The 27,004-nt window shown below is 37.5% G+C and overlaps 1 protein-coding gene across 1 annotated transcript; it reads right to left on the bottom strand.

Annotated features, from left to right (window-relative positions):
- Nucleotides 1-303: 303 nt before the first annotated feature.
- On the bottom strand, nt 304-18,258 carry ANKEF1 (ankyrin repeat and EF-hand domain containing 1). Its single transcript, XM_068524407.1, has 9 exons — nt 17,913-18,258; nt 12,810-13,009; nt 11,936-12,085; nt 10,775-10,898; nt 6,641-7,463; nt 4,516-4,742; nt 2,723-2,886; nt 1,399-1,536; nt 304-553 (listed from the first exon to the last, which is right to left on the bottom strand). The coding sequence occupies exons 1-9, from the start codon at nt 18,256-18,258 to the stop codon at nt 395-397; spliced, it is 2,331 nt and encodes a 776-aa protein (XP_068380508.1). The 3' UTR covers nt 304-394.
- Between the last annotated feature and the right edge of the window lie 8,746 nt (nt 18,259-27,004).

Genomic DNA, 27,004 nt, shown 5'->3' with positions numbered 1-27,004 from the left:
TGAGAAGAAAACTGCTTTCTTAATGGATTACAAATGACTTCTCTTCCCTAATATCAAATTGTTTTCACCCATTTCCACTAAAATGGTATCTTTAACAAACATAATGGTGTAAATCTTGTAAATTCTTTGACAATGACACTATGCTTATAAAAAAAATTCCATTTATTCTACTACATTCTTGAGGAAGATTGGGGGATTTATGCAGAATAACGTGCAATTCATTGCAAAATAAAACACACCTTCTCTAGACAGCTCAGAATATTTATAACTATTAAAGCAAAAACAAATATTTGGTTACTTGTTAATTGTTTTGGCTTTAATGGAAATATCTATTTTCTCCAACGTTTGGTCCCTGGGCCTCAAAATGTTTATCCCAAGAAGCAACTGCTGTGATTTAGGTCTTGAAGGCAGCTTTCAATGCTTGCGCTTTCTCTGTGATGTGCTTCTGAAAGGGCATCATGAAGTCATCAAAATCTACCTCGTACGAGAACCGCTCCCGCTGCAGTTCCCTCTTCCTGATCAGCTCTGCTGTCGTGGCTTTGGGACTCCAGATCTTAAATAAACAACCACATCCAGAGCAGGTGTGAGTATGACGGCCAATAAACATGCCAATATCCAGACAATCTTCAAGATGGTTAATTTAAAACTATCAAATTTATTTCTAAATCTATTTTAACTTTTATCTCTTACACGACATTTTTAGTTATGTGGGCATCGCTGTTTCTGATGGTGACTATTTAGACAACTGAAATGCTCTTCAGTTACCTCTCTGATGACCCTCAGGCCAGCTGCTGATCATTTTTAGGATGTCAAAACCAGGAAGCAATGGAGTTAATAGATAGTTTGGGTTTACTGCCTTTACGTCTTATGAGGAAGTCAAAATTATTTTCATAGTAGAGGGCAGAAGGAGCTGGTGGTCTCTTATTCAGCATAGCTTGATGCACATTGTCAAGACCACTCTTATTCTCCAAAGACATCTTCACCTTTTTAATTGTAGATGTTTAAGGAAGCCACTGAATAAATCCAGTCTTGATTAGTATGAAACTCCCGAGTGAGATGGTGATAGTGTGTAAAAAGAGGAACGGTTGGGCTCTAAGGAGTACCCAGAGAAAGTATCTATAGAACTCGGTGACTACATGGCTATAAGGAATGGCACTAACTGAAGACTTCAATTGTTCAAGGAAAATTAAAATGTTAATACAGAAAATAGTGATACCAGATATTGGAAGCTATACAAGTTGGACTTACTTAGTCAGAAGTAGTAGGACCTAGAAAAAGGACACCTCCAAATAATAACTATAAAAAATAAGGACATTTGTTTGGGTGCTCTGCATAAAAAGTATTTGAAAAATGACATCATGAGTTTATACCATGTTATGATCTTTCTAAAGTACTTACCCTCTGTGGAATAAATGTGATATCCACTTTCTTTGTATAACCACTGGTAATCAATGAATTGAGGTAAACCACATTATCCTTATGCATCTTCTTTTTCTCCACTATGGTTGGTACAGCATACATTGATGAAAGTGGCTCCTGGAAACAAGACCAAGAAAAAACTATCAATTGCAAAAACCTATGTATACTTCCTAACATTATTTGTTGTTCTGCATCTTACTCTGAAGCCAGAAAAAACTAAAAATGCTACTATACAAATTATAATTTGAAATGAAATAGAATATTATTATAATTTTGGGTAGGGAGAGATCATTCGTTTGCCTCATTTAACTTTATTTAATTAGTATTAGTGACAGATCACAAAAGTCTTTCAGATATCCATCCTTGATCTGTGGCCATTATTAATCAGAAGGATGTATTCCTACCAAAATGATAATGTTGCATGTGTTAGGAGCTTCAGTTGGTCAATCCTCCTTCACCTCTGGCCATCCTTACTCTCTTCCTCCATGCTTATTACTCTCTATTGTCTGCCTATCATCCCTTCAACTCTATCTACTTCCTACCACCTACGTTTCTCTAACCCTTTCTAATTTGATAATATTAAAGCTTTTCCTTCCTGAATTTCATCCCCTATCCTGTGTCAGCCAAGAATCTCCAGGGATCCATCTGCTTCCCTAAAAGAAGCTTCCAGTCTAGAAATGTACTTAAAGTTTCCTGCTAATGAATGACAAAGTCTTGGTGTCTCAGAAATCCCCATAAACAACAACCTCAATCTTCTGCTGCTAATTTAGAGGCACCCAAACCATTCCAGATTACCAGGGACAATTTGACACCTTTAAAACCTTCTAGAGTTATTTTGCAGGATATCCAAGTTCCCCTGAACATATCCCTGGGTTCATAGTAATCATTAAAATTCTTTGGGAGTGGAGTGGTAAGGTGGGTAGTGAAAGATTATGAAACCAAAATGAAGGAAAATCATGCTTTACTTCATTTCTCATAAGGGTTACTCTTCTTCCCTTTTTGGGCCATCCCATCAAATCTGTATAATTCATGTCTGAGTGTATACATATGCAATACCAGTTCTTTTTCCAACATTCTAATGGTATTTGGTTGAACCAACTGGTTTTTGTGTGGATTCTGTTTGCAATTAGTACTTTTTAGGCTTTTCAGTAACAGGAAATTTCTTGCTAGATATTTCTTTAAAACTATTGCATAATGGTGCTGAAAACATGGACTGCATATTATTTGCCCATGTCCTGTAACAATATGTAAATGGTGCCTCAGCCCCACCAGTTACTAATGGGAGGTCAACTACTTTTCATACCTCTTCTTTCTTAATCTCAGGGCCTTCAGTCTTCACTTTAAGCGGTGGCTTGCCTTTTGTTTTTTGATTTTCTGCTGGTTTTGGCAAGTTATCCAGCTTTTCCTTAATCAAACCAATTATTCTATAGTCAGCATAAGCCTTTGCAACATCCATGGCAGTATGCCCTGTTTAAAACATAAATTCAGAGTTTCATTAAACAGATTAATAATAAACCATGTAGCAAAATCTCAGCACATCAGCTCTAAGCATGCAGTACAAGGGTGATTACTGAAGCGAATGGTATGTATAAAGTCACAGAGCTGGATCAGATACTCTCTAAGGTGGCCCCAGCTCTAAAATCTCGTCATTTAGAGTGCCATTTACCAGCAAAACCATTTCTTCTTGTTAATTATTTTGAGCATGTTTCTTTAAAAGTTGATAGGAAATAGTGGTAGATTACATTTTGAATATCTGAGTGCTGGTTCTCTTCCCACGTGCACACATTCCTTTGTGTGTGACAATTTTACATTGTCCTCCCCTTCCCATGATGGAAGGAGGTGTATTCAAAAAGGCCTGGGTCTTTATTCCCGTCTTGCCCCTAGGTTCTTCATGACCTTTTTTTTTTTTTTTTTCTTAGATTCCATATATATGTGTTAGCATACGGTATTTGTCAGGAATAAAGACACAGACCTACTAGAGAATGGACTTGAGGATATGGGGAGGGGGAAGGGTAAGATGTGACAAAGTGAGAGAGTGGCATGGACATATATACACTACCAAATGTAAAATAGATAGCTAGAGGGAAGCAGCCGCATAGCACAGGGAGATCAACTCAGTGCTTTGTGACCACCTAGGGGGGTGGGATGGCGAGGGTGGGCGGGAGGGAGACGCAAGAGGGAAGAGATATGGGAACATATGTATATGTATAACTGATTCACTTTGTTATAAAGCAGAAACTAACACACATTGTAAAGCAATTATACTCCAATAAAGATGTTAAAAAAAAAGAAAAAAAAAAAGGCCTGGGAAGCTGGAGGTCACAAGTGCTCTATGCAGATGGCTGGGTATTATGACACCTGTAACGTCCTCAGGCAGACCTAACAATATTACCTGTGACTCAGAGGCAGCCTGAAGCAGCCAGAGATACTAAAGCTCCTTCAGATCAAAAGGAAGCAATGGGTTCCACTCTAAGAAAATAACACCTCCACGTATTCACACGGGATATTTATGACATAAGGTAGGCTTCCCATTTACTTTCTAGAAAGAGCCTCAATTCAGGAATGATTTGTCCAACTTTAGAAGGAATCCAAAGTCTACAGAGGCTTCAAACTATGCCGATTATTAGGAATTGACTGTTAAGACAGAGTGATGACTCATGATGTGATCTGCAGACTGGTGTCAGTCTACAAACTAATGGTTATGCAGTCACAGTGAAATAAATACAGGGATTAAGAGAAAATGTTTAGAAATTTTTGTAGCAATTTTATGTCATTTGAATCCAATGATAAAAAAAAGTTTGGACTTGTATTTTATGGGGTTTTTCCTCTTCATTTTTCTAGTAAATCATTTTTCATTGTATTTTGCAAAAGTCTCCGTCCACAATGGATCGCCAACATAAAGAACTGGTTCTTTTACACCAATGATTTGAGAAGCACTGTGTATACGATAAAGTTCCATAACATTTAACTCAGGTTTGTTTTTGCAGCAGTGACTCAAGGGAAAATGTGGTCCTACAAGAATAGATTTAAACGGGTTTGGAATCTAACATAAATCCTCCTTTTCTAACCCTTATCACCCATAATGAGAACACATACCTTTTCTATTCTCCAGCTGGAATTTAGCACCAATATCAAGTAGGTATTTTACAGTATCCAGTCTACAACTCTCAATGGCTCTACTTAAGGGAGTTGAGTTGTTGATTGAAAGGGCATCTACCACAGCTCCAGATTTAACAAGAAGCTCAACAATATCCTGTTGGCCGGCATGACATGCAAAATGAAGCGGAGTCCACAGAAAATTATCTGTTGCATTGACGTTAGCCCTGTAAAATGAGGTAGATGCATGAGCTAAAAATATGGGTTATTCCAAGCACTGGAAGCTAAAAATGCTAAGGAAGGTTTCATAGTTTTATCAGGTTGTTCAACTGTAAACCAAGGAAGGTTTGGGTCAAGTTAAATTCTGTGCCATAATTTTTCTTGATTTGTGTTCTTCATTATATAACAGTCTTAACTTTGTGTATATATACGTTTTGTTTAGTTTAAAAGGTGCTTAGATCCTAAGGGTTACAATTTTAACCCTTAGATCCTTAGGTTACAATTGTAACCTAAGGGTTACAATTTTGCATCATTAAAATCAGGGAAAAACTGGATCCAATGAAAGATCAAAGCTAACAGGAAACAGAAAAGTTATATTGTTTCATTTTGTATCTACTTTCTCTGTATGTTATGAATTTTTAAATGGACCTTCATTATTAAAATTTTAAGCATTACAATGTATCAAAATCTTGTATCAAAAAATGATACAAATGAACTTATTTACAAAAGAGAAACAGACTCATAGACATCCAAAACAAACTTGTGGTTGCCAAAGGGGAAAGGTGAGGGGGTGGTATAAATTGGGAGTTTGTGATTAACATATACACACTACTATATTTAAAATAAATAATGAACAAGAACCTACTGTATAGCCCAGGGAACTCTACTCAATATTCTGTAATAATCTATATGTGAAAAGAATCTGAAAAAGAATGGATATGTATACGTATAACTGAATCACTTTGCTATACACCTGAAACTAGCACAACATTTTAAATCAACTATACTCCAATATAAAATTAAAATTAAATGAAAAAAGAAAATTAATTCTTTTGATTTTATTGAAAGCAATCTATCATTCAGAAACTATGAAAAGATAAAATAAAATTTTAGTCCTATTTAAAAATTCTCTGCCCAACACTTCACATTGTCATTAGTTGCTTTATACTCCCTCTCTATAATAAACACATTTAAATCCTTCTTTGAAGCTAAACATTATAGTAATAATAACAATAATACCTTTCATCAAGCCTGCAATTACTGGGCTACTAAGTGCTTTACATATTTTAACTCATTTAATCTTCAACAAATCATGTGAGCTGAGTTCCATTAGAACCCCATTAAAAAAATGAGAAAACTGAGGCACAAAAAGGTTAAGAAAGTTACCCCAGGTTATTCAGCAATGGTAAAAAGAAGGACTTAAACCTGAGAAATTGCTTTAGATTAAAAAGTTAAACTAAATGTCATGCTTTGTTATTTTAAAGATATTTACAAATGAACCAAGGAAAAGGGAATGAAACATGCTTAGTCATTATGGCTACCAACAAATTGCTTGAATTTGTTGGGATCCCCTCCAACAAAAAAAAGAAAGAAGGAAAGAAAAAAGAGACATTTAAAAATGACTCCATGTAAAGTGAGTACGTTGTAGAGATCTGCTCTACAATATTATAATCACTATAGTGATTATAGTTAGCAATATTGTACCCTACACTTAAAATTTAAGAGGGTAGATCTCACGCTATCTGCTCTTACCACAATAAAAAAAATTGTTTTTAATTTAAAATAAAATAAAAAGTAACTCCACATCATCTAGGTAAAGCTCTGAGACAAAATTAAATTGTCTTGGGAGGCCAGGGATACCCAATCAGAAGGCTTTGTCTACCCTCAGAGAGAAAACTTCTTGGCCTTCACTTTGTGCATAGCTGTTATTGGCAAACGGTCTTTGCATACACACACTCCTATGCTCCATTAGCCTGGTTCCTGGTATAAGATCTATTTGTGATCTGGACTTCAGGAATGAAGCCCTTTCTTGTACTACTTAAATTCTGGAGCTGAATGTGTCTTAGCCTTCCTTGAAATGTGAAGGCTCCCAAAAATCTAAATTTCACTCAACCAAAAGGCATACCCTTTTTCAAGAAGAAACTTGACCGCATCTATGTTTCCACTGGCACATGCGGTCATTAGGGGTGTCTTGTAATAATTATCCTTCATATCCACAGGTATTCCTGACTCAAACGCCTTTTTCAGAGATGCTAGGTCTCCCACCTTGGTGATAAAATTAATGTTTGAAAAGACCTTCCCTGGATCATCAATGTACCAAGCAGAGTCATCCTGAATGGGATGTTCGGGTGGATGATCTCGGTTAAAGCGATTGCAATCAGTTACATGCTTGTAGGTTTCAATCATGTAACAAGGCGGCCCACCTTCGCTCCGGCGTGGAAACACGTGGTCAGGGATGATGCAGATTGGGAGGGGTAAAACAAACTTGCCTTTTTTGGCTTTTTTGGCCATCCCTTTTTTAGTTTTCTTAGGCCCATAGGATCCCAAGACATAAGACTTGCTTAAGTATTTGGTTCCTTTAAAGAAATCGTTTATGTTGACCCCTCCGCCCCGGACTTTTTCGTGAAGTTGAGCTATGGTAGCTATCTGTTCTGAGCTCATAAAATCTTGCCTCTCCTCCAGCGCCAGCACAAAGTCTTCCTTGGTGACTGTCCCATCGCCCCTGTCCACAAACGAAAGGGCTTCCCTAAGGAAAGTCTCATGTTCTATGGACCAATCGTGAAGTTTCAGGTACAATCGTGGATTCGGATTTTTGGCTCCTGGCCTGGCCAGTTTATTAGCGATTCGCTCCGCCCGCCGTATTTCTTTGCTGGCTGCTTTAAAGCCGCCTTCCTTAGCCAAGGCCCTGGGCGTTTTATGCTCCAAATTCTTCCATTTCAGATCACATCCTAAAACAGGAAGCATCATGATTATGAATGGTGCCAAGGCATCTGCAAGACTCCACAAATGACATGCATCCAATGGTTTTTTATATTTCTAGTGATTAATCAAAAGTTGCTCCCCAAATTACTTGTATATAGAGGTAAGCACATTTAGCTATTATAACTACAAAATTAAGCTGATTTTTTTTTCTGTGAGCTTTACTTTGGTGAATTCTGAGGGAGATATGTTTCCAATTGATAGTATCTTTTCCCAAAGGATTAGGACATTAATCCCTATAGATATTTGAAACAAATATCATATTGGGATACTTGCTAAGGAGGCTTCCTGACTAGCGGGAAAGAGTAAGGGTGACATTTGAATTTGGAAGGAAGCTGGATTCAAACAGCTTAAATAGGACTTTAGGAACTCAGGATGCTAACTGACACTTGCTTCTTTTGAACGATTATGACTAAATCTGTGTAAAATCTTCAACTATGCTTTAACTGTATTCTCCATGAAGTTAATGTAATTTATATTGACCTGCTGTTTTGCAGTAAGGTCATGTGAACAGCCTAACAGAGGAAAAAGTAATTTGTTCATCAAACCTGAAAGAATTCCAGCATAAGAACTGTGCAATTAGGCATTAAAATCCATTTTCCTTTTTGGACCCTTACTTAAAATGATGGGACCAACATTATATGTAAGCATTCTCCAAATAAATAACTTTTCTGAATGCATCAAGGCATCCACTTAGTGCTATCAAGAAGGCTGTGTTGTCTGTAATAAGTGTCTGGAGACACTAAAAAACCATTATAAGTCAGACTATGAAGATGCTCTTGAATCTAGTGTTTTGAATCTAGAAGGCTCTTCTGTTGCTTTGCAAGCATCACATAATCAAAAAAGATTCTCTAGCATCAGTATCTCTAGCATCCAAAATGTAAAGGTGGCCGAATGCAAAAATAAAACACGCCCCTCCAACACTTTATAGTTTTATTCCTTATCAAAAAGAAAATTAATCACCAGTGTTTTTCAACATTAGCACTTCCTATGGCATTGTCAAAAATTAAAATTTTATATGAAGGCTGATAATTTTACTAGTGATAGAAAAACTCAAAAAGAGCATTGGAACAATAAAGATTCTAAAATTTTTATATTGGACAGTTTGAAGAATAGTGACTTATTGGGAAAGGGACCTGAGACTGGTCTCAACAGTATAATTCCACAGCATAATAATTCCATAGTATAATTCCATAGTCATCTTGAGTATGCTGTTTTTATTTAGTTTTTTCGCTTATTCAGGGTGTCTGGGGGTTTATCTATATCTCCCAATCCGTTCCTATATTCACCCCAGCACTAAGGATCAAAGGGTTTTAAAGCGGCTTTATCTTGCCTTCTTCTGCTCCTAGTTTCCTCCCTGTTAGAAATTTTGTGTGGATAAAAGACTCCAACATCCCAGCTTAAAGATATGAAGGCATTTTCCTCTCCCTTTGATTTTGTCTCCTCTTTTATCATTAGTAAATAAAGATCCATTCATTCCCTTTGTGATTTATGTACCTCTGTGGCTGAGATACTCAACTTTCAGCTGACTGTGCTGTCAAAAGGCCCAAGAGAAGGAGAACCCTGCACAGGGGCTTCAGGAGAACTATTCCAAACTCCCCTCCTCTCCCCTGGATCTGGCCTCACACCGCCTACAGGGAGTTGTAAATTACTCCAGGGACAAGATCAGGGACAAAAGAGGAGCATACTGAGGAAGGTAGTTTAATGTGGGAAAAGAATCCAGCCCTCACATTTAAGAATAAAAGAGACTACACCCAGGGAGTTTACTCAGAAATGAGCATTTCGTGACCAATGGTTTCTTGCTGCTCTGATTGCCTTAGATAAGCAATTGCCTGGTATGGAAATAGGTCACCCACATAGGATCTGGTGGTTGTACTTCCAAACATGCTACAGAACTCAGAACGTTTTCAGACATTTATTTCAGAAACACAGCTTAGTCTTGTGAGCCGGCCAAGAGGATGAATCTTTTCTGCATCACCAGGCAAGGCCTTTGGCAAGCTCTGGCCCTTTACTTCTCAATTTGCTTTCTCTAACTTTATCCCAGGAGTACATAAATGGTAGAGTATATATTGGGGGATGTTTGTCCCAATAAGAAAGGAATCAGCATGTGAAAGTTGAAGAAGCTTGTCTCAATCTGGGCAGATCTTTAGTTTCTAGAAATACACAATGTTAAAAATGAAGTGTCAGAATAATCTGCTGATGGTGACAGATTTGAAAATAAGACTGATGAGACAGTTGATGAGGGCAAAAATTGCAGTTGATATATTTTCCTTTATCTGTTTTTTATTTTAGGGGAATGGGGAAAGAATGTGAGCTTTGTATAAGGTGAAAAAAGTCAAAGTGGATCAGTTATTACACCATTAGTTATGCAGGCAGGTTAGTCTTATTTATAATGTTAGTGGTTACAGTATAGGCTCTCTAGGGTCCCAGTGACTTCAAAATTTCTGTTCCTCTGTAGAAGACAGGAAAATAAAAGCACTTTCTCTGCTCTATTATAGAGTTGTTGAACTTTAAGTTTCTGCCCATTTCTCATAAACTGGAAAAAAAAAAAAAAAAACCACGACCATAACATTCAGCAGAATGCAGTTCCCTCTCTAACAAAGAGTTAATAACTTTGAATGTACATTTAATTAGCATGTAATTAACACCAAATTGATCCAAATCTTTAAACTTAATTGGCTAATATTACTATTTTAAGGAATCCATTAAGCTATACATAAAATAGTTTATATTCCTAAGTTAATAATTATTTGAAAGCTACAGAAAAATCTAAAATAATAAATATTATTTATATTTCAAATGTTCCATGAAATTTTTCATTTTATTTCACGTGTTTCTTCCCAAAATATTTCCCCCATAATTTAAAATTACCCAGAAATGTTATCTTTGCACTTGACATGATAGTACCTTTTTAAAAATAAAATAATTAAGAATGCAAACTAAAAGACATGGTGTCTAGTGTTTGTCTTTTTTTAGATTGATATTTACATTTTTTAAATAGGAATTTAATAACTATAAGCATCTTAATAATTGGTTGACTCATAAACAATTCTCTTTAGATTTTTAATAATAACCTAAAAATACTTGAGAAATGAATTTTTATCACTTTCAAGGCCAGATTCATGACTTAACAGAAGGTAAATAAGAAAAAAGGTTAATTTTCTTTCTACATTTATGTGTGAGATAAACAACTGACATTTGACCGGCTGAAATTCTCTGCTCATCTACAGTGTGGGAAAATTATAAATTCTTTAGGCATGAAATTGGTAGACCATTTTACCTCGCTGAGCTATATATTTACAGCAATCTGCAAAACCACCCATAGCAGCATAATGAAGTGGTGTGTTGCCATTCATTGCAATCAGCCCCATGTCTCCATCGTAGGCAAAGAGAAGCTTCAATATCTGCAAAATAAATAGTGGATATTGTAGAGGAATAGGAATGTACGTTTACTGAATGAAAACTGGGACCTAGACCTGTGCTATCCAGAGTGTCAATCTGAATTAAATTAAAATGAATTAAATAGAAAACAAATTAAAAAAATTCAGTTCCTTACTTCCACTAGCAATAGTTCAAGTACTCAAAAACCACATGTGTAGTGAATTGTACCATATTGTACAGCACAGATACAAAACATTTCCATCACTGCCAGAAGTTCTATCAAACAACATTGATCTAGAGTATAGAAAACTCTATACTCAGCTGGGGCACTACCGTTTTGAAATAAATTTAGGCAATTTTAGAAAGCATCAGACTATGGCAAGCATCATCAGGGGAGCAAATTCTTTACCAAACAGATGTGACTTCTACTGTGATATATACTTTTATTGCAGGGAAGAGACCCTATGACAAAAGTAAAGATAATTATGTTAAAACTCAGAAAAACTCAGTAAAGAAATTTTAGCTATAATTCAGAATTTAAAAAAATAGAATAGCATTGATTTCTGTTTTGTTTCTGCAATATCACCTATGTACCTATGAGATATCCTTTGCTGATATATCAGATAATAAGAATAGTTAGAGTTAAAAATTTAGGTGAGTGATTAGATGCCTCAAACATCAGGGAGATGAGTATATTGGCATTGTTCTCTCCACAATTAGATCATACTGTACTGTGAAAATTCTAATGTGTAATGGAGTCATAAAATAGAGTAATCCCAGTTGGCAAAACCTTTAAGTTGTCATAATTAAAAATATAGAAAAACATTATTAGCAATATTAAAAGAATAAATTAGCAAGCAGATAAAACTGAATAAAGAGCTAAAATATGTTTTGAAGGTTAATATTTGGTATAAAATATAGTTTTAGAATTATTTCAGAAAATCAAGATGATAACTCAGAAAAAATTCTATCAGTGTAACCTACATGGTATTTTAAGATGTTGAGAAAAAGGAGAGAAGATTTTTAGCAATAAATTTTAAAGCAAAGAGTAGCTTATTACGTCAAAAAAGCCTCCTTTGGCAGCAAAGTGTGCGGCGTGATGTCTGTCATTGTCAAATGCATTCACGTCACCTCCTCTTTCCAATATCCCTCGAACTAGTTCTACCACTCCTTCTCTTGATGCTTCCATTAAAGCCGTGCGACCTGTGGACTGGATGTGAAACAGATCAGATGCTGTTTATCCCTGTCATGCTAAATAACATATTCCGTATAAATATGGTCTAAATCCATTTGGCCTCAGAGTCACACTGACACGTTCAGTTCTGTACAGTTTTATTGGTTTCATGTAACAAATAGGAAAAATGAAGCCAGTAAAATGGGTCAGTGTCCAAAATGTAGAATTCTAAAATCAGAGTCAAGGTCATCATGCTGCAAAATGTAGTTTCTTGCAAAGAAAGTAGAGCAATAAGGGAGAAAAGAGGATAAAACACATGCTAAAATTAGGCTATAGGTGTTTTCTAATGAGAAGAAAATCTATTTTTATTGTTGGGAAATGACAATTAAAATACAAGAAAACTCAAAATGATTAAGGGAAACAGCAGAACTACGTATTTTCTTTCGAAAAAGATAAATTTTTATTAGGCATCAGTAATATCTTTTCTATTTCCTATAATGATCTTTTAACATTATACATAATAAATACCAATTTTCCAAACATAATTAGGAAATAGATTGTAGACTCATGGCCATGCCATATAAAGATGATGAAAGTATATCATCTTAAATTATTTTGAACAGAAATGAACAATGTAACCTAACAGGATAATTTTACGATATTCAAATGAAAAAAATACACTAATAGAGATTATTAGTGTATTGAAAATTTTTTCTATAATTGAAAAAAGGAATATTTATAATCACAGGAATAGTCATACTGAGTTGACAGCATTTGGATTGGCTCCTTTTTCCAAAAATGTCAGGCACACATCTTTAACATCATGTGCTTCTTCACAAGCTCTAAGGAATATTGGCTTTCCTTCATAGGTACAATTGTTGACATCTGCACCATGTTCCAAGGCAATCAGTGCACAGCGATAATGCCTCTTAGTAGGTAAAATGCAGTAAAACAAAATACCTGTAGAAAAATAGAATCCCCAAAGAATACTTAATTAGTAGTCTCTCTATATTTGGATCAGATAGGAAGGAACAAAGAATAATTTAAAAATTCATAATTAACTAGCTGAAGGTGATAGAGCAAAGACGTTTATGCCTTGGTTTTCCCTCTGAAATCAACTGAAACACGAAGACAGAGATACCAGAAAAGAAACCCAACCTCTTATAAGAGCCAGAAAACAGTCATAACCAAAATGTGATAAGACTTTGTTTGGGAAGAATTTGAGTGCTGGGATGTGAGCTCTGGTTGACCCTGGGTATTTGGCATCCTGCAGTCTATACCCCAGTGTTCCTTCTTGGAATATGTAGGGGTGTGTGTGCCAGAGGACTATTGGTGGCTCCCTGGATCCCCTCTGAAACTTCAGAGTGGCAAAGGAGATGGTACATAATGATGAAATGTGCAGACCAGCCATGTTTATAGGAAGCAGGCTGTCTGTATAGTAGCAGTGAGAAGAAAAACTAGATGGCAAGGGGCTCTGACACTTTGGCAAATCATTTTGTTTACTGAAGAGAGAAAAATGCTAAATCCTCATACCCAGCACCTGTGACATACAGACCCTCAACATAACCCATGTCAAAAATGTACTACAGACCAGGGGTATTGTTTATATTCCCCTGGTAAGAAAGTCAGGTAAACAGCAGTCAAACTCCAAACTGACTTTGTAATGACTTCACTCTAAAAAGAGGCTTCATTCAAAGAGGAACAATAATCAACAAGAAACCAGCATGTGACCTATGAAAAAAGATACTGAAAGAAAGGTAAGGAAAGAAACTTGATGGCAAACACTAGGCAAAAATTATATACTCAAAAAACTATACAACATGAAAATTATTGACTGACCCATTTCCATGATAACAAAGAAATTAAATATAATTTTTTCTGAAACAAAAGTGCAAAGCTAGACTGAACCTAAAATAAGTACTTCTAGGACAATAAAAGATAAATAGAAGGAAAAGATGAATTTGAGCAAGCAGAGCTTAAAAAAAGAAATGGTAGAGAAAAATATTGTAAAACCACTAAAGAAATGAAAGTGGTTCACATTGGAAGCAGGGAAAAGGAGAGCAGACATTGCCAAAACCATGGTCAGGGACATGGAAGAAAAACTTGAAAGAACTTGAAAGAAAAATGTAACTGATATGATGCAAGAGTTTAAATGTTCTAGAGAGGCAAAGAATATTTAACATGTATGTAATTGGTGTTCAAAAATAAAAGAACAAATGGAACAGAAAAAAATGGAGAGATATAATAGAAGAAAACTCTCTTGAAGGAAAAACCTAGATCTGACAGAGTATACTGAGTCTCAGGAAAAATTGATTAAGAACAATCCATAAGATGGTGCCTAGGTAAAGCTAGGTAAGAAAGTGTCCTGTGAGCATCCAGTTAAAAATTCAAGTCATTTCTAAAGAGGAAAAGTCAAGCTGGCCGCCAGACTTTGGCACAGCAACATTCAGTGCTAGAAAATAACCAAAGGATCTCTACAATGTCATTTGGAAAAGAAAACAGGGAATTTTTAATACTCAGTCAAGCTATTGTTCATATATAAAAGTGATGGACATATAAGTTTAAAGATGCAAGAAATCAAAGGATATAAGCCCAAAGGAGTGAGCTAAACTACTTGATAACAAAAATGAGTCTAACAGGAGATCAACAGAGAATATGTGACTAAAAGACCCATGATAGATGCTGAATCCCTTCAACCATTGAACCAAAGTTCAATCACCTTAGGAATTCTAGATACAGAAAAGAATATTGTAATTCACAGTAATGTAGAAATAATAATGTAATTTAACAAAACTTGGAGGGAAGAGAGGGAAGGAGAGACAGTGTAAGCATTTGACTTTCTTTATCTTTTACTGCTGGAGTTTGAGATATTATTAAAAACAGATAAAGAGATAGATGTTTATTATTTAAAGGTATGAAAAGAATCACTGAAAGAACTAAAATGATTTTAATGTACTAAAATTAGGTACTGGAAGGGAGGTAAAGGAGGTGAGAGGAAGGGTTCTTGTACCAATCTCATCTTTCATAGAGAAATATTAATGAATACTGTTTAAAGTGCTAATTCAATAAACGGAGTTTTGAGTATATGTAAAGCTGTCCAGTTAGCCATTAAAAGAACCAAAAATATACCATTAATTTTAGAAAATGTGAGAAGGAAAATATACACACACAGCAAAACAAAACAGAGAACACATGGACTATAGAGGAAAATATTTTTATACATATTTGTGTATTTATATAAATTAAATATATTATGCTTTCATAATATAAAATAAGTGACAGTTCTGACGCCAAACCTATGGAGCATCTAGATAAATGTAAATTGGATAAACTCTACCATTAAAATAAAAATACAATTTATGTGAAAATCAAAACCGAAAGATATCTCATATAAACATGCATCTAAAATAGAGTTACTCAAACAGTTAAAAATAGAAAGATGGTCAAGGACATGGTTGAAAATATAAAATCAAAGACAGAGAAGTCATAGCAGGCAAGAGTGAACCAAAACAACAATAAACAATAACAACAACAAAATCTAGAAAATAGTACCAGATGAGGTTGAATTCATTACAAAGACCTTAAGGAACTTATGAAATGGCTATTTTATAATGATGGCATGTGCAACGCACAGTGAAAGTCTATCTACGCTGACTATTTAAGCCACAAAGGACACAAATCAATATTCCAAGATCGAAGCAAAAACAAAAGAGAAAAAAAGTATACACAATAGAACTAGCGTATTGCATTGAGGACTGGGGATGCATTCCTATAAATGGGAGAACCAATGGAATGGGTGTTACAAGGAACTAGTCCAGCTTTACCCTTAAAGAAAATAATTCCAGACACTGTAACTAATTTCCTAAGACAACAAATAATTTTTTGGCTTAGAGTGTTACCTTCTCCATATTCTGCAAAATTGTTCAAAGAGAAAGTACAGGTTAGACCTAGAGTACGTCCCTCATCCTTCTAAAGCTCCAGTAATTATTTTAACTGTTTAATTATTTGCTCATCCTTTGGAAACAATGTGCAGTGAGCCAAATGTCAATCACTGGAAAATAGGATGTTAAGGGCAGAGAGACTACAGTGGAATAAAGCAAGGAGTTTGGCCAGTGGCAGCCTTTGAGCTGAGGGATGTGCAAGGTAAGCTAAGTTCACTGATGGGAAGACAAGGCCCTCTGTGCAGTAGGCATACCATGAACCACAATCAAGGCTGGAGGGAGCAGTACTAACAAGGTCACATGTGAAACAAGATTTTGTATTTGTTTCAAGTTTCATTTTATATTTTTAATTCTTCCTATTTGATTTGTCAGGTTGTTTTTATCATACATTGGTCTTCCAGAACCTTGGTAGGTTTAATATTAATTTGAATGAGTATAGATAACCTCATGGCTGTTGCATTTGCTACAGATACTCATTTGACCTTGTTTCCAATTTTACCTTGATTGTTTACATTTTATAACTTTAGTTTTTTTATGCTATAAAATGTCTCAAACTGCTTTCTTTGTGATTTGTATCTCTGTTTCAAACTCAAGAAGGTAAACTTTTCTTTGTTACCGTTCTTCTGAATGTACTGAAGTTTCCATGAAACTCCACGTATACAAGATGCCATTTAAAAAACTATCTCATGGTCAAATTAAATATGGAAAATGTCACTGGTTTTGGTCGGTCTGACAAATGTAAAATAAACATGTCTAAATTTGTTTTATCCGATGTTTCTCTAATAAATTTGGCAGCGGAATGAACCAATTTTGCATGTAGCACTTATCAACATCCCACTGATTCAGTGTCCCGTGACACACACTTTGGGAAATGATATTCTATAGAGCGTTGAGAGATTTTTTTTCAGAATAAAACATTTTAAAACACATTTGACTCCCGAGTGCATCTGAAGAGTATTTTGTGGTGCCATTAAGTAATTAAATAATTCTTCCTTTTCTTTGTCCTCTCCTCTTGTTATAAGCAAATCACTTATCAAATACCATGTCCACAGAGAGTTACAAAAGCAGACTCTGCTCCTGTCAGAAAACATTAATTAAATTATAAAATGGGATTCATTTCTCTAATGTGGGACTGTTGTTAATGGCTTTGTACTTGAAACAACTCTTTGGAACAACTGATTAAATCTACCAATTTATATTAAGCCTGGTGGTAATTTTCTTAGTGATTTTCATGAGGCTGTGTCACCTCCTGCCAGAACCTTAAGTTATTTGGACAAGAAGCTCCCAGATTGTGGTCTTGAAATGGAATTTGGGAGGGGAAGAGTGAGAAAGTGGGGCTATCTCACCTAAATAATCATGGAAATGCCATATCTAAAATTTTAAGTCATATTTTCAAATGCATTTTTAAATGACACTAGAAAGTTGGAGTTTATGTCAGAATCCACCTTTGTCCCTCAACTTCCTAAATGCAACTACTTTCTACATTAGACTGCTCTTGAGAGCAAAACCTATATCTAGTATTACCTGAGGTTCTAAAATGTAAAAAAGAAGAAATGCTGTCTTTCATCTTTAGCTCTAAATAAGACTTTATATTTTACAATGGGTGATTGTGATTATGGAAATATCAACGTGCATCATGTTGAAAGTTCTCCAAGTTAAAAAAAAAACAAAAACAAAAACAGAGTGACTAATTCTAATATTCTTTTTCAATGAGAAAGTTCTCAGAACTGGCTTCCCTAAGAAATACCTGCATCATTTTCAAATCATGGGGAGATAGTGTCCTTTGGTATAAGAGTGAGAATCTAGACTTTCACTACCATGTACCATGAATAACTCACTTCTAAAGTTGGAAAGCAAAAAATGCATTTTATTGATTTCTGACTACAAAGTGAATTGCTGGATAGAATGCTGGGAGTTTTTACCTTTTCCTTCATTATCGACAATAGTCATATCGGCCTTTGCCTTGGCTAATATTTCCACAGACAATTCATGGCCCAGTTCTGCAGCCCTCATAGTCGGAGTACAGCCCATTCCATCTTGCACATCAGGGTGAGCACCAAGGCTCAGGAGAAAGCTGACCATATCGATGTCATTGGAAACTGAGGCTAAGTGCAGAGCACTGTTTCCATTGACAGGGTCTGTGAAATTGATGAGTTCAGGGTATCCGAGCCTGGTCAGCTTCTCTATCTGCTTCTTGTCTTTGTTCCGAACACACTGGAGAACTTTGTAGATCTGCAGATTCTCAAGTCTTTTATCTGCTAAAGCCATATTTGACTAGCTTCTTGAAAATGCCTTCGTGGACCAAAACAAAAACTACAGCAACAAAAATCAAAGCAAAAACATAAAACTCAAAGTTAATTTTGCCTTCTTTACTTCGACTAAATAATAATATTTTAAGTCTTCCCTAAGAAGAGATGTTGTTTCTTATGAAATGTTATTACCATAATTTATTGCAACTAAGTCATGAAAGCAGAAATTACATATAATACAAAAATATTCAGCTAGCATAACGTTAAAATATTTCAAAACAAATCTTCCATCATAATTAACACTAGACTTGTTATGCAGTTTTCTTATTATTTCATTTAACCTTCCCTCCTTGACACAGCTTTACCATTTACCCATGAAGAAGGTGAAGCTAATTGCCAAGCTCCCCACTATAATGATCTGTACCAGCATGTTTCTTACAATGTAGAGACCACACAGATTTCAGTAGCTTAAAAATGTTACAAAGAATGTGTAGAATTCTGAGGTGCTCATTATAAACAGGAATCTATTGAGCCCTGGGAAATACCAAAGATGTGATGGATGATTCTTGTGTCATCTTAACGTGGGAACGATGTAGGTAAATGGTTCAGAGATAACTGTAAATTTTCACAAATAATCCCACTAAGTTGCAATGAGCATTCTAATATGTAATTTTATCTCTTATTGTTTATTCAGTTCAAAAAAACAATATTTTGAGTCGAGTAGTAGACCATGTTAGGTACACCCAGCTTGCGTTTCTTCACACTTTCTGGGAACAGAACCTCATTAACATATTGGGAATCCATTCCAGAGAGTACAATGGTGCTATCCTAGGCCAAATCATTGCCATTGCCTTGTAATTTGTCTCACTGCTTCCACAAAAACCCTCTACAGACCATTCTCTATTCAGTCCCCAGAAAACTCTTTGTAAAATGTAGATTAGGTAAGATCAGACCAGCTTCCACCCCCAACATTTTAGTATTGCTATTTTTAAACATAAAGAAAGTTGAACACCCATATATTCCCACCACTGAAATCCTACCATTCATGCTTTATTTGCATTATCACACATCTATCCATCCCTCTATCTATCTGTTAATCTATCTTATTTTTTGATACATTTCAAAGTAAATTGCAGACATATTCCAGCATACATATCCTTAACTGTAGTTCAATATTTGTTTACAGTTCTTTTTCTCTTCTTGGTCTTCTGAATATATAATATAATGTACAAGAATTATGTGTACTATTTCTATATATAATCATTGATAAATGCATACAACTTTGTAACCTAAACCCCTATCAAGATACAGATCATTACCTTCACACCTGAAAGTTCTCTCCAAACTATCTTTTAAAAGTATTTCAATAGCTTTCCATTGTAATCAGAAAAAATCCAAACCCCTCGGGGTGATCTCTTAAGGACACTTTCCCTGCCCCTCTGACCTCACTTCACTCCAGTCTCCCTTGATTTAGTGATCTCCAGCCACACACACTGGCCTTCTTTCTGGTTATGGTTCATTCCTGCCTCTGGAACCTCTTGTTCCCTCTGCCTGGAGTGCCCTTTGCTCAGAATTTCTGTTGGTTGGCATTCTCACCACTCAAATTGCAGCCACCATGTTACATCATCCCTTTGTTTTATTTTTTTCACGATGAAGTGAAACATTCTATATATAACATTTCTAGAAATCTGTAAATACAGATATATTCGATTTATGTATTGTGTGTCTCCCTCACTAGTATATAGTCTTCATGGAATAGAAGCTTTATATTTTAATTACTATTATCTCTCCATCACCCAGAACCTGACTCCTATGTGGCATTCAATAAATATTTGCTCAATAAATGATGACTGAAAGTTAAAAGATTGAGGAATGGAAGAAATCAAAGAAAACACCTAAGTTTCTGTCTTGAGCAACCTGTGTCTGAGATGGTAAGCCCAGGATGGTCAGAGAGTGAGCTAAGCTTTGAGCATGCAGAGTTAGAATTCACAAGGCAATGGTGTACATTATTCAGGGAAAGATCTGAGCCTGGTGGGTGGGGAGTTATGAGCTTTTTGGCAGTTGCAGTAAGCCCTAGCCTGGGTGAGGACAAGGAGGAGAGCCTTCCAAGTGAGAAGTCACCACCATCAAATGGGGTCCTTCCTTTCTTCCCCCTCTTCTGCCTGCTGTTTATTCTTTGTGCTTCCTCTTTTGCTGCGGAACATCAGCCATCACGTGGCTTGTGGCTTCAATGTTCTGTTTGCTGTAGCCCCTCTCTTCCCTTCTAATCTGTTTACAATGGGTGATGGACTGGGAACTGGATAAGGCAGCTTGTTAGAACCATGTGTGTAAAATAGGCTCCCAGTAAGTCCTGAGCTGCCTCAGAACTTATCCACTTGGCCTTTGCAGCTTGGCTTGGTGACATTTATTTTAGCTGGAGTTTATGGTTTGTTGTATTATTATTAGCCTTATTCTGGTTAGATGCTGGGTTGTCTTACCACATACATACATCATATACAGAATAGGATAAGATGCACCCCAAGAGCTTATTGCTTATACTGAGTTGATGCAAACTCATTTGTGAGGACAGACTTCCTAATCAGAGGCTTCAATGTTGCCTCTGAGAGCACCCACCCCTACAAAGAACTAGCAGCATGTGGCATTGTCCCATTCAGCTACAAGGATGAATTCAGTAGCCCATAGGTCAGTTTTACAGCTTGTGTTCCTCTTGGCTAACGCTTCGAGTTGCTGGGGAGAGAGCAACGCCTTGTGCAGTGTCCTTCACGACCAACTGCCAAGACTGACCCCGTTGGAGGAAATGACAGAAGTCCTGCCCTCTAGTCCTGGGTTCCTTGTAAACTGTACAGCCTCTCTGATCCTCAGGAGGGTCACCACATATACACACATCTCAGTATGCATGCGTAGCCCTGGGGCACCTTGGCATACCCCATGTAACCATCCAAGTGCACAATCTCAAAAGATAGTGGAATAGAACAGGATTCCTTGAATTGAAGTTCATGTTTGGAGTCTGGATACTCTGAAATTATATGAAAATCTACAGGGTGTGTGTGTCCAGATGCATTTTTCCATTGTAGGGAGAGATCCATAGAGCTCATTAACTTTTCAAAGGAGCCTGTCAGGCAATGGTGGTTGGTCAGAAAGAGGAAAGGTACAGCGGAAAGAGTGCAGGATTGGAAGCGGGGAGATGTGCTGTCGCCCATTGTTTTCCCTCCTCTGCATCATTATTTATACAAAGGAGTTAGATAAACCTGGACAGGTCACCTACCTAGTTCATGCCTCAGTCTCTTCATCTGTGAAATGGGGATAAGAAGAGTGCACCCTTCATGGGGCTGTGTGAAGCAGAAATGAGATCAGATTTGTAAAGTATTTAGACAAGTGTCTCAACACAGGCTCGCCACGAATAAATCAAACATCTATGGGTTTCAGCTCATCCATAAGCCAAGGTTTACATGTCGGGGGTTCTTTACTGTTCCGTTCAATTTTACGTCTCAGAAAAATCGGGAAGGGGAGGTGGGTAAGATGTCACTTCAAGGGAAAGTCCAGGTGGCCGGGACCACGGTGCCGAGCTCACCTCTTAGTCGCCAGGGCGATCAGAAGCCGAGGACGTCCGGGCACCAACGCGCCTCGGCCTGAGGGGGCCGGTTCTGGTTCTCTGCCGCCTGGCGCGGGTCCCAGCCACGACCTCGGGCTCCCAGAGCCCGGCTTGGGCGCCCGGACGTGAACGGTGTCCCCTTGGGCAGAGCAGGCGAGCAGGCGCGCGGGGCAGCAGGGAAGGGGGTGTGTGTGTCCATGGGCCGCGGATCCGCCTAGGGCGAGCGAGCGGCCCGGTGAGCGCAGGGGGCGGGGTGGGAGCCGGCGACACCCGCCGATTGTGAGTTTTGGCCACGCCAGCAAGGCCCCGCTGCCAGGGCAACCGCCCAGGTGCTCAGCTGCTGGGGCGGGGTGAGGCCCGTCTCCGCCCACCGCCCCTCCGGCCAGGTGGCCCGGTCTCGCCCTGTTGGCCCGGCCGGGCTAGGATGCTGGAGGAGGGCTCAGCACTCCCAGAACGGATGGCAGGGGCGCTGCGCCCATTGCTGGGGTTTCCGAGTCCTCCCTTCCTTCATCCTCTTCTCCTACCTCCTGCCCTCATTCAAAAAATAACTTGATCAGAAAGGTAAAGCTCATATAGTGTTAATTAATTAAGTAAACAGTAAGGTTAAATGAAAATACAATAAAATGCAAAGTAAATCTACTTGTCAGAGACAACTGCAGTAGATTCTTGTAAACTTTCTTTCTCATAGATCCCAGAAATTTTCTTTGCCTACTCTAGGATGTACATATACTTAAAAAGATTTATACACAAGTGGGACCAAATATATCATGGAGATAGTTTTATTTCAGGGCCTACAAAGGTGCCCTAACATCCCTACCCCCGAACACATACACACTTTTTTGGAGGCAAATTCTGAAAGCTTTTATCTGTTTATGTGAGTATAAAATATGTATGCTTTTTAAAATAATATGTAATAGCTTCTAATTAAAAGCGGTAGTTCCTTACCCCATCTGTCCTATATTTTACACTTTATTTAAAAATATGATTAAGGACTATTCCATGAACACAAAAGAGTAAACTATATAACACTTGGAAAGTATGAAGAAACAAAGCGTACCATGGCTAAGGAAAAAGAAGTCTGCCTCTACAGCCTGGGTTTTCTTCCCTATACTGCATCTTTCCTTTCCTGCCCTCAGAGATAACCACTATTGTGAATTTTGTACTTATCATCCCCCTGCCTTTTAAAAATGTGTTGCTTTATATGAAATCTTCCCCAAATAATATGTATTTAGTATTGCATGTTTTCAGAGCTTATAAAAATGGTATAGAACTGTGTGTTATTGTTTTGATGACTTTTTTAATTTCAACATCTTATTTTCGAAATGTGTATTTGTTGATATACTTAATTATAGCTCCTTTATCTTAACAGCTGTAAACTATTCCATAGTACCACCATTCTATTTCCCTTTTAAATCAATTCTACTATTGATGGGCATTTAGGCTGTCTCCAGTATTTGTTATTAAAAACTATGCTGTTGGGACTTCCTTGGTGGCGCAGTGATTAATAATCTGCCTGCCCAATGCAAGGCTCATGGATTTGATCCCTGGTCCAGGAAGATCCCACATGCCGCAGAGCAACTAAGCTCGCAAGCCACAACTACTGAGCCCCCGTGCCACAAGTACTGAAGCCCGTGTGCCTAGGGTCTGTGCTCCACAACAAGAGAAGCCACTGCAATGAGAAGTACACACACTGTTACGAAGAGTAGCCCCCACTCGCCACAACGCGCAGCAACAAAGACCCAACACAGCCAAAAATAAATAAAATAAAAAAACAATGCTGTTATTATCATGTTTGTACATGTCTTTAGATTCACAAGTTCAAGAGCTTCTCTAAGGTATAAACCTAGGAGTGAAATTTCTGGGTCATAGGTTATTTATGATGTCAAGGTAAAGTCAACTTGTTTTCCAAGTATGTATAGCAATTTAGACTCCCGTTAGCAGTATGTGTATTAGCCAAAATTTGGTTTTGTCACACTTTAAAATTTTGCCAGTCTATTTCCTGGTTTTATTTTGTATGCTCTGATTACTAATTGTTAGTCTAAAAGCTTGACTGCATGTAGATATTTGAATGTAACATTATCGGGAAGCTACACTCTTCACCCTCAAGGACTCACCACACAGCTCAGATTATTTTAATAGATTCAGGGAACCATTTCTTGAATTACTGCTTCTCAGTGTAGGGAAAGCCTCACATTTGGGTTTAGCTTGTTGACCTAGTGAGGTTTGGCAAAGAAGAGGAAGTCACTCGGGTTACTTAGGTCTCAGTTTGTAAAACTAGAATAAAATAAACTACCTTTACAAGCCATAAAGGAACTAGGCTTAACAATGAATGATCTGGGGAATTCCCTGGCAGTTCAGTAGTTAGGACTCTTTCACTGCCAAGGGCGCGGGTTCAATCCCTGGTCAGGGAACTAAGATCCCGCAACCTGTGAGGCGTGGCCAAACATTAAAAAAAAGAAACAAAAGAATGATCTCATCTTGGCTCTGTTGGACAAATGTGATTGATTCTTGGGGAATGCTTCTATAGATGAATACTTCAAACTCTGTATTAGAGGTCATCAATGGATTTTTACAGTGATAGTCTTCCTCATTCTGGAGACAAAGTTGATGTTGACAGTAGTATTGTTTAACTCTGGAGAAGGTTCCTAAAGTTATTTGAGGATCTGGTAGATTTGGGAAGAAACACACCTAGAAGACCAAGGGTATAGATTGATTATGTATAAACTATGCTTGAATTTATCAGAACTATTGGTACAAATACTTTGAGTAGAAGTTGGTAAACATTTGTTAGTTGATTGAGACCTTGGAGATAAACAAAGCAGTCTGACTCACACTCCTAACATGGTTTTAGGGAAAATTTTCCCCGAAAGGGTAATGTCTGAGTTTCATAAAAACTCTCTTTGATTTTATGAGTAGGTACCTAGCTGAAAAGTAGTTGGCAATAGAAAATTATGTTTGATTTTAACTTTTTTGTAGCCTTGGGAGGCTAGTTACACTGAACAACAACATAAATACCATCTTCCTCTAATGAGAGGGCAGGCGTAACAAGGGTAAAATTTTAGAAATCCCACAGATGAGTAAATAGACACAACCTTTCCCCTCTTTCACGAGAGGTCTTAAAAACACAGAAAAGTTCTTAACTTGAACTTTATTTTTTGCCCTTAGCCATTTGGCAGTAGAGTTGTCAGAACTTGGGCAACATAAGAAAATAATGGGAGGAAAGGGCATTAATAGTCCTACTGCTTAAAATAAAGCTAATGGAGACACGAGAGAAAAGTTTATGGAGTTTTTACTGTCGGGGAGGAAGAGATTTTCCTCCACCCTTCTGGGTTCTTCTGGCTGGCCTAAGAATTAAATTGACTGAGACTAATTATCAGGAGAAAATCAAACAAAATTTAATAACATTTATACAGGAGAGAGACCCAGGAGAACTTAATAACTTGTCAACAAGGCAGGAGCCCTCACCTTAAATGCCATCTTCAGCCGAAGACAAAAGAGATGTTGGGAGTAGTGGCTTGGGACTTCACAGGGGAGGAAGGCAGTTCACATGGAGATGAAAAAGCAAATATTTGGTAAACAAATGTTTACCGAAACATTGGGCCATGCAAAGACAGTGGGCACATAGTGGACTCTGATCTCTAGGCCTTGTGGAGTTTCCCTCGCTACACCCAGCCCATATTCCCTGGTGATAGCTCTATTCCAAGAACAGGCCCTTCATTGAAATTCTTCAGGTAACGAAGGGGGAGGTCAAAAGAAAGATGTCCTGACTCTTTTGGGCCTTGATTGTTTTCAGCTCAAAATAATGTGCATGACAGAAAGACATTTTGGGGTGGCAAATTTTGCTCCCCCATGCCCCATAGAGTTAACAGAGGCTGATAACTAATAGACATTCTTGAGCTTGTCTTACAGAACAACAGATAAGGAAACAACTTGTTAAAAACCCTTTGCTTAATTAAGCTCTCTGTGGTTACTTTCTTTCTTTTTTTCTCTTTAATTGCATACTTTCCCAGCTTCACACCACCCAGTTGCTTTACTGGAACTTGGATCTTGCCCAGTGCGAGCCGGGGCAAGTCAGGATCACCAGCCCTAAAACTGGCCCTGGGCGGGTGTCTGATGATGGCTTATTGACATCAGACTGTAGGAAATCTCCACCTTCTGACCATGCTAAGTGCCTTCATTTTGAATATACAGAAGCAGGTAACCCAGATCGATTACCTCACCTTTTTCTCTACTTCCAAGCACCTTTCCCTATGCCTAAGACCACCCTACTTATCCCATAAATATCCCAAACCCCTGGGCTTTGAGGAGACCGATCTGAGACTAGCTCTCCTGTCTCCTCGTTTGGCTGCCTTGTGAATAAACTCCTTCTTGGTCACAGACCTCCATGTCTCAGCCTTTGGCTTGCTGTGCATGAAGCAAACAGACCTGGTTTGGTAACACACCTACATTCCTAACACAGACTAGGAGACAGACTGATGCATGAGCTAAATACTCTACCAATAATCTAACTTGTGCTTCCATCTATATCTCATATTAAATAAAATTTTATCTTTAAATTACAACTATGCAAAAGGATTATATATTTAGCACTTCTTACACAGTTTCAGGCTTTCTGCAAAATGCTTGATAAATAAAAGTGATTCTAGGGCTTCCCTGGTGGCGCAGTGGTTGAGAATCTGCCTGCCAATGCAGGGGACACGGGTTCGAGCCCTGGTCTGGGAAGATCCCACATGCCGCGGAACAACTGGGCCCGTGAGCCACAAGGACTGAGCCTGCGCGTCTGGAGCCTGTGCTCCACAGCAAGAGAGGCCACGATAGTGAAAGGCCCGCGCACCGTGATGAAGAGTGGCCCCCGCTTGCCACAACTAGAGAAAGCCCTCGCACAGAAACAAAGACCCAACACAGCCATAAATAAATAAATTAATTAATTAATTTTAAAAAAAAGTGATTCTACTGAATTATGTCACATATCTTTATTAAAACTGTCATTAAAATCCAATAATATTGCATTAGCTACCAGAGTGCTTAAATTCTTATTTACTGGCCCGAAAAGCAGGCCATAGAGTAGTTGTTCCATAGCAGCAACTATATTAATTAAATTAAATGTGAAAATAATTGAAATATGAATTAGTAACCTGTATGGCATGCTAGAGGGTGATGGTACATTTAATTG

This window comes from Eschrichtius robustus, chromosome 16 (genome assembly GCF_028021215.1).
Source record: "Eschrichtius robustus isolate mEscRob2 chromosome 16, mEscRob2.pri, whole genome shotgun sequence".
NCBI classification, from domain to species: domain Eukaryota; kingdom Metazoa; phylum Chordata; class Mammalia; order Artiodactyla; family Eschrichtiidae; genus Eschrichtius; species Eschrichtius robustus.
The sequence above is the reverse complement of the archived record's forward strand: the minus strand, read 5'-3'. Positions and strand labels throughout refer to the sequence as shown.